The 22,480-nt window shown below is 44.9% G+C and overlaps 1 protein-coding gene across 2 annotated transcripts in view; it reads left to right on the top strand.

Moving 5' to 3' along the window:
* Positions 1-15,024: 15,024 nt before the first annotated feature.
* Positions 15,025-22,480, top strand: part of LOC132829618 (uncharacterized) — a 37,421-nt gene continuing 29,965 nt past the window's right edge. For both annotated transcript variants that reach the window (XM_060846918.1, XM_060846917.1), the window contains exons 1-3: positions 15,025-15,548; positions 18,143-18,186; positions 21,894-22,029. In XM_060846918.1, the coding sequence (XP_060702901.1) occupies positions 15,342-15,548; positions 18,143-18,186; positions 21,894-22,029 (387 nt within the window). In that variant the 5' untranslated portion in view covers positions 15,025-15,341. The remainder of the gene's footprint in view (positions 15,549-18,142; positions 18,187-21,893; positions 22,030-22,480) is intronic.

Here is a 22,480-nt window from a genome sequence, read left to right as displayed (position 1 = left end):
TTCCTGGTGGTGGAAACTGAATAAAGATTCGTGCACCTTGTGCCTTTCACTGTGTCTCACACCTGCACACACGCATGGGTGCTGGGGAAAAATAAGCACTACCGCAGTTAGGTGGTAGTGTAGGGATTTTAAAAAATAATTTTTAAAAATAAACAGGAGAAAAAAAGCAAGAGTCTTTGAGTAAACACCTGTGTCTAAAATCCTTTCCCCAAAACTGACACTTAGCACTTCCAAGACAATGAAAATTAATTTGATGAGTACATCTCTGGGCGTGTGCCTAAGTTGAACTCGTTACATTTTTACTAATGTGCTGCCTGTGGCGCAGAATTGTATAAATACAAGGTTGTCATCGGGAAACTAATTGCCTTGGCATGCATGCCAGAGGCTTATAGCTCATTAGAGAACACATACTCATTTGTTTCAGTTTCACTGCAATTTTTCATTTGATATTGTGTGTCCTCTGCCCTTGTAAGTTCCCTTTCATTGCTTAGCACTGACACCAGCATGCATGGAACTTTCTTGGATTGACTTAGGGGCTGTAACACTTGAAACCAAGTCATCTCACTGTGCAGAACCTCACCAAAACAGCTATTGCAGCCTGGGATCTGTCATATCCTAAGTGCTTAAGTGTGGTTTAAAGTGAAAATATGGTGGAGGCAGATCCAATTAAGGCTTTCAAGAGGATATCGGACATTTTGTTGGATAGTAATGGTGCCCAGAGACACAGGGAAAAGGCAGTAGATTGGTACATGGTAGTAGAGCTACAGTAAGTGTGATGGGAAGAATTTGCCTCCCCCTGTACTGTAATAGTTCCATGATGCACTGAAATTGAGCCAGACGCTTGTGAGAATGAGTGACTGAGGGAGCAAAGTGGCGATTCACTTTGCTAATATCATGGTTGGCAGGACAGTCCTAGGAGAGAGAGAAACGTTGGTTTAACTGGGCCTGTATTCACTAGAGTTCAGATGGGTGGAAAATTATTGGTTGAAATGCATAAAGTTCTAAAAATGCTGGACAGACTAGACACAGGGAGGATATTTTCATTGGCTGGGGAGTCTAGAATCAGAGGACACAGTCTCAGGATACTGGGTAGATCATTTAGGACTAAATGAATGCGGAGGCCTAGTCACTGAATATATTCAAGAAAGAGATAGGGAATTTTTCAGAATTAAAGGGCATTGAGGGATATGTGAAGAATATGGCACTGAGATAGATGATCAGCTATGGTCATATTGAATGATAGAGTGGGAGCGAAGGGCTGAATGACCTACTCCTGCTTCTAGTTTTGATGTTTCAATGGATGTCAATGCATCTGACCATACACTTCAATTGGGCTCCTCTCCTGTTTCCCCTCCCCAGGGAATCCCGGCTTCCTCTGGTTGAGAAATTTTCATTTGGCTCATTCCCCAGAATCTCCGGCAGGGTGAGCATGTCGAGGTCATAGTTCTGGCTACCAAGGAGGTCTTTATGTTTGTGGTCATCTCTATAAGGAGGTGACAGGAGTGATCACTCCTGTCATCTCCTTATAATGATGACCACAAACATGGAAGATAGACAACAGGGATACATGTCATTCAATTCTCCCTGGATACTTCTGAGAGAGTTAATAATGTGGAATCTGTCATGACGTAAAATGATTCAGGTGAACAACTGATATCCTTCAAGGCAATTGAGATGAGGGAGAAAGGATTAGAAGGATACATTAGTAATGAAAGCTGAAGTAAGGTGGGTGGAGCCTTGTGGGGAGGCAGATCACTCATGATCTGATTGGGTATGGAACACACTACTACTATACCTATGAGATACATATGGGATGTTTCTAGACCAGTGCTGTAACTTTCCATGTAAATCACTGCACATTTGTTTCCGATATGATTGTTTAAGAAACGCTAGTTGAAACATTGCCTTATAATCTACACGTGGCATAATTGAAGCTTGGAACGCTGGATGGGGAGTTGACTTGCCCCGAGGTGTGGTTATCAATATTCTAATAACAGCTGTCTTCTACTCTGAAATAAATTCATTGTGTTTTTGAGACTACATTGTTGTGCAGTGATTTAAATTGCCTCTGGTTATGAAACAAAAAAACAAGGTATGACGGTAAGTATCAATTCTGGCTAAGCATGGATTCGTGAACTCCACTCACCGCGAAAAACTGCACTCACTGGGAACAGCTCGATAGGATTCTGCTCCTTCCCTTTCTCTCTCTCTGTCCAACAGGGATTGGGGATTCACTGTGTGTATCAGGGTGGCACGGTGGGTCAACGGTTAGTCTCACAGCACCACGGGCGTGGGTTTGATTCCAGCCTGGCGTGACTGTCAGTGTAGAGTTGACGCATTCTCCCCATGTCTGTATGGGTTTCCTCCTACAATCCCAAGGTGTGCAGGTTAGACAGATTGGCCACGCTAAATTACGCAAATTGTCCAGGGTTGTGCAGGCTTGTGGATTAGCCATGGGAAATGTGGAGTTATAGGTGTGGCTGGGTTGCTCCTTAGAAGGCTGGTGCGCACCTGATGGGCCAAATGGCCTCGATCTACACTGTCGGGATTCTATGATTAACTTGATGATATACCATTTACCTTCCAGACTGACTCTCATTTACTTTGATATTTGTCCCTGCGCCATTCCTTACTGTATGTGCAATCCATATCCCTACTCCTTGACAAATTAGTTTAAATTCCTACCAACAGTACAAGCATCCACACCCCGAACTACCCCCACGCCTGCCCGGACCCCTTCAGTCCCACACTGAAGAGTCCATCTGGATAATGTGCTTAAACCCTGCAGGGAGGCTGATGCCCATGGCCTTCTGACTCACCTTGGTGCTGACTTGGTTCAGCGGTGACATTTTTACCTGATAACTTAAACGGTGGTGTGTTCGAGTCTGGTGATATAACGTTTGCTTTTATTGGTTAGGTTGTACTTGCCTTTTGCTGAGCCAAGGTATTATTTCACCATCGGGATCAGAGTAAACTTTGAGACTGTAAAAAGTGAGGTCTGCAGATGCTGGAGATCAGAGCTGAAAATGTGTTGCTGGTTAAAGCACAGCAGGTCAGGCAGCATCCAAGGAACAGGAAATTCGACGTTTCGGGCCAGAGCCCTTCATCAGCATTCCTGATGAAGGGCTCTGGCCTGAAACGTCGAATTTCCTGTTCCTTGGATGCTGCCTGACCTGCTGTGCTTTAACCAGCAACACATTTTCAGCTCTAAACTTTGAGACACTCAAATATTTGGTAACTCTAACCATTACCTGGGACATCTCTTCCCTAACGGTGGCCATGAAAGTTCCTCTTCATATCTTGGTTTGGAATGGGCACCTTTAATGCCGGCTTTGTTCACGGTTATATCGTCTTCCACTCTGACTTTTCCTAACATGCTTCGTCTGCTTAAAATGTTCCCTCACCGCACTCCCATGAAATGGATAGAGGTTTGGAAAATATCTTATGTTAACACTGTAACAGTATTGATTTTATTTTTAAAATTGCCATAAGCTGCCATCAGTACCTTCCTTTACAGTTCGGAATGTGTTCAATTTAGAGTCATAGTCAAACAGCAAGGAAACAGACCCTTTGGTCCAACTCGTCCATGCCGACTGGTTGTCCTAAATTAATCTAGTCCTGTTTGCCATTATTTGTTCCAATCCCTTTAATGCTTCCTATTCATATACCCATCCAAATGTCTTTTAAATATTGTAATTGTACCAGCCTTGAACACTCCCTCTGGCAGTTTGTTCCATACACACACCATCTTCTGTATGAAAAAATTACCCCTTAGTCCCTTTTAAATCTTTCCCCTCTCACCTTAAATCTATTCCCCTAGTTCTGGACTCCCCGAGCCTAGGAAAAAGGTGTTGACTATTCACCCTATCCATGCCCCTCACGATTTTATCAACCTTTATAAGGTCACCCCTCAGCCTCCGAATCTCAGGGTAAAACAGCCCCAGCCTATTCAGCCTCTCCCTTTTATCAAACCCTCCAACCCTGGCAACATCCTCGTAAATCTTTTTTGAATTCTTCCAAGTTTAGCAACGTCACTATTACAGCAGGGAAACCAGAATTGAATGCAATATTTTAAAAGTGGCTGAACCAATGTCCTATACAGCCGCAATATGAGTCCCAACTCCTAGACTCCATACACTGACCAATAAAGGCAAGTGTACCAAGCATCTTCTTCATTACCCTATCTACCTGCGACTCCACTTTCAAGGAACTATGTACCCGCACCTCTCGGTCTCTTTATTTGGCAACACTCCCCAGGATTTTACCCTGATTTGCTTGATCAAAATACAGCATCTCACATTTATCTAAATTAAACTCCATCTGCCACTCCTCAGCCCATCGGTCTGTCTGATCACTGTCTTTAGTTCCTTAGACGTTTCAGCAATTTGACCCATCATATCAAACAGAACTGGTAGTCTTCCTGGGGACTCCATTTTGCAAAGTCTTAATTTGCTCTTTAATTCCTGTAAACTTTGGTATTTTGATTCTTAAGAGGTAATGCACTTTGTGGGTGGCACGGTGGCACAGTGGTTAGCACTGCTGCCTCACAGAGCCAGAGCCTCAGGTTCAATTCCCGCCTCAGGCGACTAACTGTGTGGAGTTTGCACATTCTCCCCGTGTGGGTTTCCTCCAGGTATTCTGGTTTCCTCCCACAATCCAAAGATGTGCGGGTCAGGTGAACTGACCATGCTAAATTGCCCGTAGTGTTAGGTAAGGGGTAAATGTAGGGGTGTGGGTGGGTTGCGCTTTGGCGGGTCGGTGTGGACTTGTTGGGCCGAAGGGCCTGTTTCCATACTGCAAGTAATCTAATCTGAATGTTATGGTTGACAATACCCTGCAAGTATACCGCCAATTTCTCCAGGGCTATTCTACTCCCCAATGCAGTGAGAAGTAAAACCTGCACACTGTATTCCAGAAGCAGAGTTGCTGTTTTGTACGAATTTGGGAGGAGCTCTTTGCTTTCCTATGTGATCCAGCTCTTGTATGAAGTCCAAAGCTTTCTTGGACTCTTCATGTGGACACACTGGTTACAAAGGCCCAATAATGTCTCTTCTTCCTCAGGCAGCTGAGGAAATTTGGCATGATGGTGAATACCCTTGGCAACTTTTATAGGTGCACCATCAAGAGCATTCTGTCTAAATGCATCACTACCTGGTACGGCAACTGTACCATTCGAGATCAGAGGCGGTTACAGAGAGTGGTGAACTCGGCCCGGACAATCACAAAGGCCAATCTCCCATCTATAGAATCCATCTACCAGGCCCACTGTCAAGGAAAGGCCACCAGCATTCTCAAAGATCCACCCCATCCTGGCAATGTTTTTCTACAACCTCTACCTTCGGTATGAAGGTACAGAAGTGTGAACACATGCAGCAGCCTATTTTGTAACAGTTTCTACCCTACTGTTGTCAGAATACTGAATGGACTCACAAACTCTTACCATTTGCCTGTACCTGTGTTATTGTTTTTGCTGCTGTTTACCTATTATTAACTCTGTGATCTGCCTGTATTGCTCACAAGACAAAGCTTTTCACTGTGCCTCTGTACATGTGACAATAAGTACAATTCAATTTAAAAATTCACTTGGCTTTGTGGACCTGGCCACTCATCTTTGGGTTTCACCCAATTAATGCTCAATGAGAATTCTCCCATGTATCAAAAGCAGCTTCAATTGAAAATGCTGCAAAACTCTGGAAAAATACCAAGATGCCCTCTCTGTCAGAATTGTACCTTTTCTCCATCTTCCTCCATTAACTTGCCTCTGTCACTGACTTATCCATTTTCCTACCTGTTCACTTCCTCCATGTCGTCACCTGCTGCATTTCATTGAGGCAGTTTATTTGGTAATTTTAGGAATTATGATTTCAATACCTTTTATAGTATTAACAATCTCCTTTCCAATCTTTTCCAATCTCTTGGAACAATTCTGAGTGTGTCAGTAGCTACACTAATAACTAATTTAAGATAATCGATCAAGTTTGTAACTTGGCTCATTTACACTTGGTGGCAGTGACACATGCTCACACACAGAGACCCGCTCTCTGATTGGAATGATTGGAACAGGTTTCAGTGTCTTTATTAAATTACCCAAGAGCTTGAGGAACCGTGCTTTCTGCATGGCAACACATCAGCCATTGAGAGTGCACATGCCAACCTATCAACACTCTTTCCTCCTACAATGTAAGAGGAACAGGAATAGGCCACTCAGCCCCACAAGCCTGCTCTGTTATTGAATAAGCTCATGGCTGATCTGTGGCCAAACTCCATATACCTGCCTTGGGCCCATATCTCGAGACACTTGCTTACAAAAATCTGTCTACCTCAGATTTAAATTTAGCAATTGAATTAACCTCAACCACTGTTATAGGAAGAGAGTTCCAAACGTCCATAGAACATAGAACATTACAGCACAGTACAGGCCCTTTGGTCCTCGATGTTGTGCCAACCTGTGGAACCAATCTGAAGCCTTCTTCTCTCTAACAGGACAGCCTCAAGTCCCTCAGCCTTTCCTCATAAGACCTTCCCTCCATACCAGGCAATATCCCAGTAAATCTACTCTGAACCCTTTTCAAAACTTCCACATCCTTCCTATAATGCGGTGACCAGAACTCTACACAATACTCCAAATGTGGCCACACCAGATTTATGTACAGCTGCAGCATGACCTCATGGTTCTGAAACTCAATCCTTCCACCAATGAAAGCTAATGCACTACATGCCTTCTTAACAATACTATCAACCTGGGTGACAACTTTCAAGGATCTATGTACCTGGATGCAGAGATCTCTCTGTTCATCTACACTACCAAGAATCTTACCATTAGCCCAGTACTCTGCATTCCTGTTACTCCTTCCAAAGTGATTCACCTCACACTTTTCCACATTAAACTCCATTTGCCACCTCACAACCCAACTCTGCAGCTTAGTTATGTCTCTCTGTAACCTGCAACATCCTTTGTCAATCTCCACAATTCTACCGACCTTAGTGTCATCTGCAAATGTACTGACTCATTCTTCTTTGCCCTCATCCAGGTCATTTATATAAATGCTAAACAACAGGGGACCAAAAACAGATTCTTGCGGTACCTCACTAGTAATTGAACTTCAGGATGAATATTTCACATCAACCACCACCCTCTGTTTTCTTTCAGTTAGCCAATTTCTGATCCAAACCGCTAAATCACCCTCAATCCCATGTCTCCGTATTTTGTGCCAATAGCCGACCATGGGGAACCTTATCAAACGCCTTACTGAAATCCATATACACCACATCAACCGCCTTACCCTCATCTGTCTGTTTGGTCACATTCTCAAAGAACTCAATAAGGTTTGTGAGGCACGACCTACCCTACCTTTTATAAATCCATTCTCTTATAATCCTTATCAACACAACCGAAGTAAGACTCACAGGTCTATAATTTCCAAGGCTGCCTCTATATCCTTCTTGAACAAGGGAACAACATTTGCTATCCTCCAGTCTTTTGGCACTATTCCTGTAGACAACAACAACTTAAAGATCAAAGCCAATGGCTTGGCAATCTCCTCCCTGGATTCCCAGAGAATCCTAGGATAAATCCCATCCAGCCCAGGGGACCTATCTATTTTAATGTTTACACTTTCCAGAAATGCCAACATCTCCTCCTTGTGAACCTCAATCCCATCTAGTTTAGTAGCCTGTATCTCAGTATTCTCCTCGACCACATTACCTTTTTCTTGTATGAATACTAGTACTTCCTCTATCTCCTCTGACTCCATGCAAAACTTCCCACTACTTTGTTTGATTGGCCCTAATCTTACTCTATTCATTCTTTTATTCCTGATATAGCTATTGAAAGCCTGAGGGTTTTCCTTGATCCTATCTGCTGATGACCTCTCATGTCCCCTCCTGGCTCTTCTTAGCTCTCTCTCTCTTTAAGTCTTTCCTGGTTAACTTGTAAATCTCAAGTGCCCTAACTGAGCCGCCACATCTCATCCTAACATAAGCCTTCTTCTTCCTCTTGACAAGACATTCAACTTCTTTAGTAAACCATGGCTCCCTCGCTCGACCACTTCCTCCCTGCCTGGCAAGTACATACTTTTCAAGGACACGCAGTAGCTGTTCCTTGAATAAGCTCCACATTTCAATTGTGCCCATCCCCTGCAGTTTCCTTCCCCATCCTATGCTTCTGTTAACAAGGCATTCGGTGTGTTATGTTTCATTGGTAGAGGATTTGAGATTTACCAGGATGTTGCCTGGTCTGGAGGGACGGTCTTATCAGGAAAGACTGAGAGACTTGGATTTGTTCTCACTGGAAAGAAGAAGGCTAAGGGGGGATTTGACAGAGACATACAAGATAATCAGAGGCTTAGTTAGGGTAGACAGTGAAATATCTTTTCCTAGGATTACGACATCAGCTTGTACAAGGGGGCATAACTACAAATTGAGGGGAGATAGATTTAAGACAGATGTTAGAGGCAAATTCTTTACGCAGAGAATGGTGAGGGCATGAAATGCCCTACTTGCTGATGTAGTCAACTCAGCACATTAGGGAGATTTAAACAATCCTTAGATAAGCACATGGATGATTTTGGGATAGTGTAGGGGACAAGCTGAGAATAGTTCACAGGTCAGCACAACATCAAGGGCCGAAGGGCCTGTTCTGCGCTGTATTGTTTGATGTTCAATGTTCAATGCTCAATGTTCAATGTTCAATGTTCGATCCTAAATCATGCCTAATCGCACCATAATTGCTTTTCCCCCAGCTATAACTCTTGCCTTGCAGTATATACCAATCCCTTTGTATCATTAAAGTAAACATAACCAAATTGTAGTCACAATCACCAAAGTGCTCACTGACCTCCAAATCTAACACCTGGCCAGATTCATTAGCCAGTACTAAATCCAATGTGGCCTCGCCCCTTGTTGGCCTCCTGCACACATTGGACAAAAACTGACCCATCTAAAGTACTCAAACTATAGCCTTTCCAGTCAATATTTGGAAAGTTAAAGGCCCCCATAACAACTACCCTGTCACTTTTGCTCTTGTCGAGGATCATCTTTGCTATCCTTTCCTCTACATCTCTGGAACTATTCAGAGGCCTATAGAAAACTCTCAACAGGGTGACTTCTTCTTTCCTGTTTCTAACCTCAGACAAACTACCTCAATAGACGAGTCCTCAAACATCCTTTCTGCCACTGTAATACTGTCCTTGTTTCCCCTCCCCCCACCTTGTCTCAGTCCCAACCCTCGGACTCAGCACCACCTTCCTAACCTGCAATCTTCTTCCCGACCTCTCCGCCCCCACCCCCTCTCCGGCCTATCACCCTCACCTTAACCTCCTTCGCATTCCCAATGCCCCTCCCCCAAGTCCCTCCTCCCTACCTTTTATCTTAGCCTGCTTGGCACACGTTCCTCATTCCTGAAGAAGGGCTTATGCCCGAAACGTCGATTCTCCTGCTCCTTGGATGCTGCCTGACCTGCTGCGCTTTTCCAGCAACACAATTCAGCTCTTGTGTCCTTGACTAACAATGCCAGGCCCCCAACCCCTTTACCACCTTCCTTGCTCTTACTGAAACATTTAAATTCCAGAAGCTGCAACAATCATTCCTGTCCCTGCTTTATCCATGTCTCCGAAATAGCCACAGCCTCAAAGTCCCATGTACCAACCCATGCTGCATGTTCACCCACCTTATTCTGGATGCTCCTGCTGTTGAAGTAGATACACTTCAAAGTAATTTCTTGTCTGCCAGTGCTTTCTTGTTATCTTGAAATCTTAGTTCTGACTTCATTACTCTCAACCTCCCATATACTCAAACTACAATTTTGGTTCCCATCCCCCTGCTGAATTAGTTTAAACCCACCCATACAGCGTTAGCAAATCTCTCCCCCAGGATATTGGTACCCCTCTGGTTCAGGGGTAGACCATCCTGTTTGTAGAGGTCCCACCTTCCCCAGAATGAGCCCCAATTATCCGGGTATTCGAAACCCTCCCTCCTGCACCATCCCTGTAGCCACATGTTCAACTCCTCTCTCTCCCTATTCCTCACCTCACTAGCACGTGGCACGGGTAACAAATGCTGTAGGGAATCTAATTTCCCATTGTAGCTCATTTACATAAGCTAATTTTATTTAGTCCCTGTCCCTGATCCACTGATAATTTATTTATGACTTCCAGCAAACTGCTGCTCGTCTTTGTCTTTGCTTTGTTGTCTTTTTTTTCTGGAGGGGGCATGATGGCTCAGTGTGGGCAGCACAGTGGCTCAGTGGGGGGCCACGGTGGCTCAGCGGGGGGGATGGTGGCTCAGCTGGGGGCACGGTGGCTCAGTGGGGGGGGCACGGTGGCTCAGTGGGGGGGGGCACGGTGGCTCAGCGGGGGCAGCACTGTGGCTCAGTGTTTAGCGCTGCTGCCTCACAGCACTAGGGTCCCAGTTCGGTTCCAGCCTCAGCGACTATCTGTGTGGAGTTTGCACATTCTCCCCGTGTCAGCATGGGTTTCCTCCGGGTGCTCTGGTTTCTTCCAACAGTCCAAAGATGTGCAGGTTAGGTGAATTGGCCATGCTAAATTGCCCATTATGTTAGGTGCATTAGTCAGAGGGAAATGGGTGTGGGTGGGTTACTCTTCGGAGGGTCGGTGTGGACTGGTTGGGCCGAAGGGCCTGTTTCCACACTGTAGGGAATCTAATCTTCTGCTGTGAATAATGAAACAGAATAATCATTCAGCCTGTCTGCCATTTCCCCTGGTCCCTGACAATATCCCCACTCTCAGCCTTTGGTCAGCCAACAAAGCTCTTAACCAGACACTTTTCCCTTTATCTAAATCTCTTCTTATTGTCTTTTATGTCTTTGCAAGTTTCCTTTCATAATCCTTTTCAGCCACCCTTATGGCTTTTTGTTGGTCTTTGTATTTATCCCATTCTGTGGGATCTGTACAGTTCTTTGCATTTTTAAAAACCTTTTGTTTCAAATTTCATGCTGTCCTTTACCTCCTTGGATGTCTGTGCCTTTTTTGTGTGAGGTGGAACTTTTCCTTACCATGGGTCCAAACTGTTTCTGAACAGCATTAAATGTTTCTTTGAACACTCACCACTGTTCCTCGGTTGTTTTATCTATTAGCAGAGCTTCCCTGTTTACTGTGGACAGCCTCTGCCTCATCCCATTAAAGTCTGCCTTACTTAAATCCAAAATTCTAGGATCCAATCTTTGCTTATCTCTTACAAATGCTGCATCAAACTCCATCATGTTATGATCACTATTTAATAAATGCTCATAAACAACTAAGTCACACATTAAATCAGGCTCATTGCTTGTTACTGGATCCAATATTACTTGTCTCATTATCATATCCAACAAGGCATCTTGTTGGAAGCTATGGTGGACACTCGCTAGTAATTCACAACCGTTCTGGCAGGTGTGATTGTGAAAATTTGGTATTCTTGCACTTGTCCTGTTGAGTACAATATATAAATCTTCAACAACACAGCTCTCTTTTGACTAAAACACTTTGATGCACCATTCCGTTAATTATTATGGTGGCACGGTGGCTCAGTGGTCAGCACTGCTGCCTCCCAGCACCAGGGACCTGGGTTCAATTCCAGCCTCGAGTGCCTGTCTGTGTGAAGTTGACACATTCTCCCCGTGTCTGCGTGCGTTTCCTCCCATAATCCAAAGATGTGCAGGTCAGGTGAATTGGCTATGTTATCTCTCCACCCTTCAGGCTCTCTGCCTGTATTCCTGATGAAGGGCTTTTGCCCGAAACGTCGATTTTCCTGCTCCTCGGATGCTGCCAGAACTGCTGTGCTCTTCTAGCACCACTCTAATTTAGACTCTGGTTTCCAGCATCTGCAGTCATTGTTTTTACCATGCTAAATTGTTCATAGTGATAGTCAGAGGGAAATGGGTCTGGGTGGGACACTCTTCGGAGGGTCGGTGTGGACTTGTTGGGCCGAAGGGCATGTTTCCACAATGTAGGGAATCTAATCTAATTGATGCGAATTGATAAACTTCACTTAATAAAATAGCATCAGAGGGATTTTGTGTGTGAACATAAGAATAACATGACAACTGATTGTTGCAAGTGTCTGAAATAAAAAAAAGTTTGGATCTGCCTGACTCAATTTATAATGGGGTGGCGTCCATTATACAAAACCCACCCCATCGCTGGCACGAGCCTGCTGGTGTGAAAGAGAAAGATAACGGAGACGATAATCCTCTGGTTATTATTGGGATAAATGTACTAATTATGATTGGAATGAAATTTGGGGTGTGAGTGAGGTGAAAGATTAAGCTGCATTCCCCTGTGCTAATACGTCAGGCACTCCACCCTGATTAACATCGTACAAGGAGTGCACCATGTTGTCAGTCATTGAAAAACATTCCATTGCACAATACTGACATCACACATTTTCCAGAGAGGAAAGAAATAACCTTACCAAAAGAAGGTGACCTTCCGATGGTTTTACTACAGTCAAATACGCTGGTTAATCCAACAGTTCAGTCCTTCAAGGGATTGCTTGTAACCTGTGTTTTAATCACTTCAGACTGACAAATAAATCATAGAATCCCTATGCTGTGGAAGCAGGTCATTGAGTCCACACAGACCCTCTGATGAGCCTCATATCCAGAAACAGACCCTTCCCAATTCCTGTAACCCCATCTTTCCCATGACCAATCTACTGAGACTGCACATCCCTGGTCACCATGGCCAATCCACCTAACAACATTGTTATTTCATATAGTCACTTTGATGCATTGCTTTAAAAACTGTTAATGTCAAACACAATCATGGTCCCGGGTCTGTAAACATTCTGGACAAACACTTTGACATAATGTGATTTGTCACAACCAGGATGAAAAGCTTCAGGCAGGACTTCAGCTGGTTCAGACCTGGCCTTTGGTTTAACGCATAGAACTGAATTCACTCAAACAAAGTCCTTGTGAGGGGCCTGAGCACCACTTGTAGGTTGTAAGTTCTGCTGATGCACTTATTAATGCTGCCATTGATGTGGATGCAAGTGACTGTACATGAGTTTCATATGAAATAGTGCAATCCATAACCTCTCGCAGGATTAAAAAATGGTTCTCGCGTACTTCGAAATGTTGATTCCAGTTTGGTTTGAATGAGATCCTGGATAATACAAATTTTACCAAATTTGGAAACTGGAGAATTGGATTTTGTCCATTAATGAATGGGTCCGTGGTGCATCATGGTAATATTGACTGAAGACAGCTGAACACAATGTTCATGATTTGGACATGCCGGTGTTGGACTGGGGTGTACAAAGTTAAAAATCACACAACACCAGGTTATAGTCCAACAGGTTTAATTGGAAGCACACTAGCTTTCAGAGCGACGCTCCTTCATCAGGTGATTGTCAGGTGATTCATCAGGTGACTATCACCTGATGAAGGAGCGTCGCTCCGAAAGCTAGTGTGCTTCCAATTAAACCTGTTGGACTATAACCCGGTGTTGTGTGATTTTTAACTTTGAACACAATGTTGTCACTGCCCCTTTCTCTCTCTATCGATAGCTTTATTTCTCATTTTATCTCTGTTGCTCTTTATTTCAATTTCTCTCGCAATTGTTTTGTCAACCAAACTTTTGAATGCCCTGGTATTAGGTGCAGTGTCCATTATCCTGAGGGACAGCTCCACAAGCTGGGTGAGGACTAGGCCATTTTTCAAGAGAGTTCAGAGGAACCTAATGTCATGGTGCAGGAGGGAAATAAATGGGCCCAATCACCTCAAGTAAGCAGCAGCTTATGATTAGGAGAAAGTGAGGACTGCAGCTGCTGGAGATCAGAGTTGAAGAGTGTAGTGCTGGGAAAGCACAGTGGTCCAACAGCATCGGGGGAGCAGGAGAGTCGATGTGATGGAGGGTTTGCGCTCGAAGCAGTTTGTGATTGTCAAGCTTAGAATATTATCGACTCAACCTATTCAAAGATGTTATTTCTCACTTCTGGACTTGAACCAAAGTGTCCTGGATCAGAAGGTGGGACATTACCACCATAAGAGCTCTAATAGCAATAGAAACAAGGAATTGTTTGAGAAACTTGGCAGGTCTAGCAGTATCTATGGAGAGAAAGCAATGTTTCAAGTTCAGTGACCCAGCCATTTTAACTTTTGCTCCAGATTTCCAGCATTCCAACCTATTTATTTTAATTTAGCCCTAATAGCAAATTGATGTTGCCTTAAATTACAGCCCTTTAAAGATCTAGTGAGGAGGTGGGGCCACAGAGAGGTGAGGAGTTTGCAGCATGTGGTTCCTGTAAAAGAATGAGTTGAAAGGGAGCGCGATAAAAGAGCTGATTTCAACACAGTGAGTGAGAGGCTGTGGCAGAGATGAGTCAAAGCTTAGAGGTAACGAGAGAAAGTGGATGGAGATCACTGTTCAGTCCAGCTCAATTACACTGATCAAGATGAGTGTAAACTAGGCTCAGTGGTTAGCACTGCTGCCTCATAGCGTCAGGGACCCAGGTTTGATTCCAGCCTTAGGCATCTGTCCGTGTGGAGTTTGCATGTTCTCCCCATGTCTGTATGGATTTTCTCCGGGTACTCCGGTTTCCTCCCACAATTCAAAGATGTGCAGGTTAGGTGGATTGACCCTGGTAAATTTTCCACAGTGTCCAGGGATGTGCAGGCTAGTTGGATAAGCCATGGGAAATGTGGGGTTACAGGGATGGTTGGGTCTAGGAGGATGCTGTTTGGAGGGTTGTTTTGGACTAGATGGGCCGAATAGCTGCTTTCTGCTCTGTCGGGAATATATCACTCTATGAATGAGGAACAAAAACATTTAGGATTAATATTTTCAGTTTACAAATCTCAAGTTCAGCAAAGGTTTATAAATCCATTTCTGAAATTAATTAAAATTCTAGATTGTAAATATGATTTAATTTGACCCCTGGATCAGGTCGCTTACCTTCTGAGGCGGGAATGTTCTCAGACTCGCTCCATTTCTGACATTCACATTTTTTCAAAACCTGTCCCACAGGCTGAACCACTTCAGAGAGTGATTAATCTGGTGGTGTGTGGCAGCCTGGGAATGTACCCAGCATCACTGAAGGAAATCCCGGCAGCAAGAAGGTGATTAGAGCCAAAACTGGACAGAAAGAATGAGCAGCCAGTGAGACCGAAAGGGACAGAGCATTGTAGCCTAAAAGTGAAACTGATAAGGAGAGACCGAGACAGAGACAGAGAGAGAGAGAGAGAGAGACGGAGAGAGAGACAGAGTGAGAGAGAGGGTGTGGGCATAAATAGACCTGGCAAAGATTTAAAAGTATAAACCGAAAAGGAACCTGTTCTGTTAAAGACATTTGGGCACAACGAGTTTGAGATGTTGAAGCATGGACCGCGTTCCCCACCCTGAATGATTACTCTGTTCCCAGTCTCTGTTACCATGGATGTGCTGGAGTATCTGATCTCTAGGCAAGGCTTGTTTGGAATGGTAACCGACTTCTTTGTGTCTACCATGACACTCACCCTGCTGTCTGTTATCAGCCTCCTGACCTACTTTGACATCCTTGAGAGTTTCCGTCCATTCCGTTGGCTCTGCAAGGTGACGATTCAGGATAAGGTGAGGAGAAATTATGGCGTAAAGCGAAATTGTTCTGAATGTTTTTTAACTATGAATTATCACTGCTGTTCTTCCTCTCCTCCCACCAGTTCTCTGTGTGTCTCATCCCCTTACCCTGCTCCAAATGGTAGTGGCAAACTGATATCCCTTTCATGAAAGTTCATTCTAGGGCAATGCATATTGCTGGAAAGATCAGGATGTATTGCCTGTCTTCAGTTACCCAACCAGGTGGACGAGCCAGGCTATTTCAGAGACTGGTTAAGAATCAATGGCTTTCGTGTGACACTGGAGTCACCGAATTGGGGGTGTCCCACATCAATGTCTTACTCATTGATCTCAAGCCATCTCAGATGGCCACATTCTCAACAGACAGAGAGAAAGTCAGCTCGTGCTCCTGCCCAGATCCATCTCGGGCAAGAATGGGTCTTCTGGAGCTTTTGATGTCCAGGTAATGCTTGCTCGCAACCGTTGCTGTAGAGTGCAAATGCAAGGAGCTGATGTTAAACTTATGCAAGACATGTTAGACCTCAGCTGGAGGATTGCGTAGTGTTGTGGGTCTCCTGCTATTGAGAAGATGTGAACACTTTGGAGAGGATGCAGAAACGATTTACAAGAATGGTTCCGATGATGAGAAATATCAGTGGTGAGGATGGAGTGAAGACGTTGGGACGGTTGTCCTTGGAGCAACGAAGGCTCAGAGGAGACTTGATAGAAGTTTTCAAAATCATGAGAGAGTAGGTAAGCAGAAACTATTCACAGGTAAAAGAAGCGAGAACAAAAGGGGACAGAGTTAAAGTGATATGGAAGCAGAACGTAGGTGATGTGAGAAATAACTCTTTCTCATGGGGAGTACTGTAGTTAGGGTTCGGAATGCACTACCTGGAAATATGGAGGAGGCAGGTTCGATTGAGGAAATCAAGTGGGAACTTGATGATTATTTGGATAGAAGTGGTGAGCAGAGATATGAGGAAGGCAGGAGACTGGCTGTAGGGGATAGAACCAGGGCAGGCACAATGGGCTGCATATCTTTTTTTTATTTCAAAAATATACTTTATTCATAAAATTATTTTGATATCTATACAATTGGCCATGCCATACTTGTGTGTACATTGCATTCCTTTACATACAGTGATTGGAATTAATCATTCGTATGTAGACATCTGTACATTGACCATCCAGCTCTTCTGCTGAGGCGTCAGCAGAGCCCGATTACTGCGTAGGCCCCCTGTTCTTCTTAGGCAGGCAGACGTTACATGGTGGTCTTTCCCCACCGCGCCTTGGCGGCAGCTGCCCCAAGCTTCAGCACGTTCCTCAACACATTGGCCTGGACCTTGGAATGTGCCAGAATGCAACACTCAGTCGGGGTCAACTCCTTCAGCTGGAAGATCAACAGGTTTCGGACCGCCCAGAGAGCGTTCTTCACTGAGTTGATGATCCTCCAGGCGCAGTTGATGTTCGTCTCGGTGTGAGTCCTGGGGAACAGACTGTACAGCATGGAGTCGTGCGTCATGGTGCTGCTCGGGATGAACCTCGACACACACCACTGCATTCCTCTCCAGACTTCTTCTACATAGGCACATTCCAGAAGGAGGAGTGTGACAGTCTCGTCCCCCCCGCAGCCGCTTCGAGGGCAGCATGCAGTGTGACTGAGAGTCTGGGCGTGCATAAAGGATCTCACAGGCAGAGCCCTTCTCACCAACAGCCAAGCCATGTCTTGGTGCTTGTTGGAAAGTTCTGGCATGAGGCATCCTGCCAAATGGCTTTGACAGTCTGCTCAGGGAACCGTTCGATAGGAACCACCGTCTCCATTTCCCGAAGGGTCTCGAGGACACTACGTGCTGACCACTTCCTGATGAACTTGTGGTCAAAGGTGTTTTTCTTCATAAACTTCTCCACGAAGGACAGGTGGTACGGAATGATTCAACTATTCGGAGTATTCCACGGCAGTGAGGCCAGGCCCATCCTTCGCAACACCAGGGACAGATAGAACCTCAGTACGTAGTGACACTTGGTGTTTGCGTACTGGGGATCCACGCACAGCTTGATGCAGCCACACACAAAGCTGGCCATCAGGGTGAGGGTGGCATTGGGTGTGTTTTTCCCCTGTTGCCCAGATCTTTTTACATCGAGTCCCTTCGGACCCGGTGCATCTTTGATCTCCATATAAATTGGAAGATGGCCCGGGTGACTGCAGGTTCTGGGAGTATGCCAGACCTGTGCCACGTATAATGGCAATGACAGTGCCTCACACCTGATGACCAGGTTTTTTTCCCCGCGATGGAGAGTATCACCCTACACCAAATTTGTGACTTTGTGAAAAATGCACATGAAGACTACAGATAAGGGCAAGTTGGGTTTGGTAGTGTGCGTCCCCCTCACAGTTGAATTACTTGGCTGTTCCTCATGTATGTGAGACCACTTGGATGAAGGCGTCTTGGAACAGTGTTCCTCCTGGGTGAGTAAATGCTTTCAAGGGAGAGGCCAACAGAGAAAACTGTTCATGGGCAAGGTGCTGGGGCCTGTGCTAGGGAAGGCTTTGATTGGGTCTTTGTAAAATATTTGCTTTAAATGAACTGTGTTTATTTTGTTAACAGCAATACACACAAGAGGGCGATAATGGGAGGACAGGAGTGCGGCTGTGAGTATTGAAGCTAAAATCATTGACAGAAACAGTAACTGAGATGAAAAATGCTGGAAATGTGGAATAAATAACATAAAGTGCATTGCAGTTCAGTCAGGAGTATTGGGAAGAATTACCCTGCCGGGATGTGCCTTTCCTCTTGATGTTGACTGACCAACATGACATTCCAAAGCTGAATCCTGGAATGTGGCTGTAATTACTTAGCCTTCCTCCTATCCCTTTCTTTCAGTCACTGCCCGTTTTTTATCCAGTTTCATTCCTGTCAGTTGCTGTCAAACGTTTTCGTTCCTCACACTAAAGGCGGTTGTGAGGAAGGGTCACTGGAACCAAAACACCAACACTGATTGCTCTCCACAGACCTGCTGAGATTTTCCAGCAACTTATGTTTTTGATTTAGGTTTTCATTTAAGAAGAACGAAATTCATTGTTTAAACATAATCAGGTCTCACCAAAGACGGAATAATTTCAATGATGTGGAGAGACTGGGTTTGTCCTCTCCAGAGCAGAAAAGACAGAGGGGAGACTTAACAGAGGCAGTTGGAATAAGGAGGACATTTTGTAGAATAAATTAAGAGGTTTGTTTTCTAACACAACAGAGTCAGTCAGCAAAGTCCACAGCTTTAAAATAAACAATTAAAGAAATCAGGGCAGCAACCAGTCCATTTTCTCATGTGATAATCTGGAATGCAGAGTAACTGGCAAGTTTTAAAACACTTGAAAAAAGAAATACAATTAAGCACTAAGGGCAAAAGTCAGAATTAGAGTTCGGTTTTATTGTCACCTGTACATGAATTCGGGGATAAAGGAATATAGTGAAAACTTTACCATGTCACCATTCACATTGCCATCTCACGGACAAAGGTACCTAGGGACAACATCACAGGTAAAATGTAGAAAAATAACTAAATAAGATACGTTCCAGCTTTTCTCAGTGTAAAGTTGTAAATAGAAAGAAAGTTTCAAGTTCCAAATACAGGCCTTTGTTAGCCATGGGTCTGCAGTCGCTCCAATCTGAGCTTTCCTCATGAGGGCTCAAACTCTCCCCCTGCATTGGGCTCGATCTCCCTCTCCCCACACTGGGCTCAATCTCCTTCTCCCCCTGCACTAGGCTTGATCTCTCTCCCCCTGCACTGGGCTTGATCTCCCTCTCCCCCTGCACTGGGCTCGATCTCTCTCTCCCCACACTGGGCTCGATCTCTCTCCCCCCACACTGGGTTCAATCTCCCTCTCCCCCTGCACTAGGCTTGATCTCTCTCCCTCTGCACTGGGCTCGATCTCTCTCTCCCTCTGCACTGGGCACTGGGCTCGATCTCTCTATCCCCCCCACACTGGGCTTAATCTCTCCCCCTGCACTCAGTTCAATCTCTCTCCCGACGCACTGGGCTCGATCTCTCTCTCCCCCTGCACTGAGCTCGATCTCTCTCTCTCCCCATGCACTGGGCTCGATCTCTATCCCCCCCATACTGGGCTTAATCTCTTCCCCTGCACTCAGTTCGATCTCTCTCCCCACGCACTGGGCTCAATCTCTCTCTCCCCCTGCACTGAGCTCGATCTTTCTCTCTCCCCATGCACTGGGCTCAATCTCACTCTCCCCATGCACTGGGCTTGATCACTCCCCCTGCATTGGTCGGGTCCAGTGCGGGGAGAGAGAGAGAGATCAAGTCCAGTGTTCAGGGAGAGAGAGATCGAGCCCAGTGTGGGGGGAGAGAGATCAAGCCCAGTGTGGGGAGAGAGAGATCGAGCCCAGTGCGGGGGGAGAGAGATCAAGCCCAGTGTGCGGGGGAAGAGAGAGATCGAGTCCAGTGCATGGGGAGAGAGAGATTGAGCCCAAAACCAAGCTGGTGAATTGTCGGTTGAGAAATCTGATCTAACATCAGCACAATGAAGAGAATGTCACACAGCAATGGGTTGGTTGATCTAATTTGCTGTTGTTGGATATTAAAGGAAATGGAGGGACAGGAAGGTTCAGAGGGTATGTAAATATGGAAGCTATTTGTCCAAAGACACTCTCTAAAGAATTCTCAGGGTCATTCTCAGCCAGTGTGGAGGTCAGTATTATAGAATCCCTATAGTGTGGGAACAGGCCATTTGACCCAACAAGTCCACACTGACCCTCCAAAGAGTAACTCACTCAGATCCATTCCCCTACCCCATTACTCTACATTTGCCCCTGACTAATGCATCTGACCTACACATTCCTGAACACTATGGGCAATTTAGCAAGTGAAACATTGTGTAAGATCTTACTGTTTGTCAGGATAGGTTAGGAAACCAGGAAAATTAGTTAGATGTCCCACTTGTGATCACTGTTGCTGTGGATCTCATGCACCTGGAGATAACAGGGTCAGGAAGAAGAATGCTGAACTACGATGCCTCCCACGGTCAAATATGCCAATGCTATTTACTGTCAAGGGTCACACACACAAATAATATTTGGAAAAGATATTAAAGGGTTTGTCTCAGTTCGATCTCTCAATCAGCAAGCAGCACAAAAGTGACATTACAAAGCTATGTGAAATGATTGAGCTGTAAGATATGCTGATACAAAAATCCACAGTGTGGGGGCATGGACTTGCTCTCAAGATGATGGTGCTTTTTAAACCTGCTGCAGTCAATGAGATGAAGGTATTTTGATTTAGGGAGGGAGGCCCAGTGATGGAGCATAGAACATAGAAAAGTACAGCACAGAACAGGCCCTTCGGCCTATGATGTTGTGCTGAGGAAAGTGGTGAAACAGCGATTCAGTTCTAAGTCAGGATGGTGTGTACCTCAGAGGGATCTTGAAGGTGGTGATGCTTCTATGTGCTTGTTGTCGTTATCTTCCAGTGTGGAGGTTTGGCATGTACCTCAGATTTTTCAGATCTGGAAGTCTACTACAGATAACAGAAAGGAAAGAGAATCTTTAGGGCGGCACGGTGGCTCAGTGGTTAGCACTGCTGCCTCACAGCACCAGGGCCCCATGGTTCAATTCCAGCATTGGGTGACTGTTTGTGTGGAGTTTGCAAATTCTCCCTGTGTCTGTGTGGGTGTGCTCTGGTTTCCTCCCACAGTCCAAAGATGTGCAAGTCAGGTGAATTGGCCATGCTAAATTGCCCATAGCATTAGGTGCATTAGTCAGAGGGAAATGGGTCTGGGTGGGTTATTCTTTGGGGGGTCAGTGTAGACTGGTTGGGCCAAAGGGTCTGTTTCCACACGTAGGGAATCTGATCTAATCAATTGTAGATAACTTGGATATTTTCACACTTGGTCTGATGTTGATTCTTGAGTTCTACGTAGGCACAGCTGACATTCAACATGACTGAGTATTAAGGCAAAACAAAAATAGGATTTGATCAGCATAAGTCTTGATTGCAATAGATGTAGTGTGTTGATAATAGTGACACAATACATTATGACCACTTGAGGCTACCGTATACATATGTACCAGCAGAGGGAGTCTCCTAGGAACAGAATAATGATATAGGATTTATGTTTAACACTGTTTTAATGTTAAATATTTCTGCATGAATATAAAACTTGCTGACCCAAAGGCTTTGCAATATGGGGTGAAACCTGTATTCCTGTAACTCCAAAGAGCAGATCTAGTTTTCTGAGACAACTTAGTGAATGAAAATAAAAGGAGTGAATGGGGTATTTGACCATAAATCAAGAATGTATCACTTTGTAATAGGTTTTGTGATGTTAATTTTTCTCCTGTTTCCTAGTGACACTGATGCAAAAGGACAGTCTCCTGTTCAAAGCCTTTGGTCAGTAGCAGAGTGGGTGAAACAGCTGGAGTTGGAGCTGTGCACAGATCCCACTGATCAATGCTGCGCTCCCAAGTACAGAAGGACATTTGTGGTGAGCAGTAGAATTTGCTTCTGTTTATATCCCCCTGATATCCAAAGCATTACTCCAGTGAAGGAGGGTGTTTCCTTTCTAAGGTTTTGAGTCTGCTCCTCCTCTGGTAATTGACTTTCATGCACCTTCATTTGTGACTCATTGGGTAGTGCTCTTGCCTCTGAGTCAGACCATTCTCTGGTGAGAATCTTACATACAAATACTAGGCGACCATGCCAGTGTAGTAAGTGAGTGCCGCAGTACTGAAGGCGTGCACTGAATGAGAGATTCAGCTCACCTGCCACCTTCTCAATGTCCTCCCTGTGACTACAGCCAGATGAGGCAGGTGAAGAATATGCATTTGCCTATTCCGTAGCTGGTTTTTCCTGGAACAGATCACTGTTGCCACATGCTATGTATTTTTGGGGTGTGGGGTTGTAACCCCAAATGGGCTCATGAACGCCGAGGAAAC

The sequence above is a fragment of the Hemiscyllium ocellatum genome, chromosome 29 (assembly GCF_020745735.1).
Source record: "Hemiscyllium ocellatum isolate sHemOce1 chromosome 29, sHemOce1.pat.X.cur, whole genome shotgun sequence".
NCBI lineage: Eukaryota > Metazoa > Chordata > Chondrichthyes > Orectolobiformes > Hemiscylliidae > Hemiscyllium > Hemiscyllium ocellatum.
Note: the sequence above shows the minus strand (reverse complement) of the source record. Positions and strands in the feature narration are given on the sequence as shown.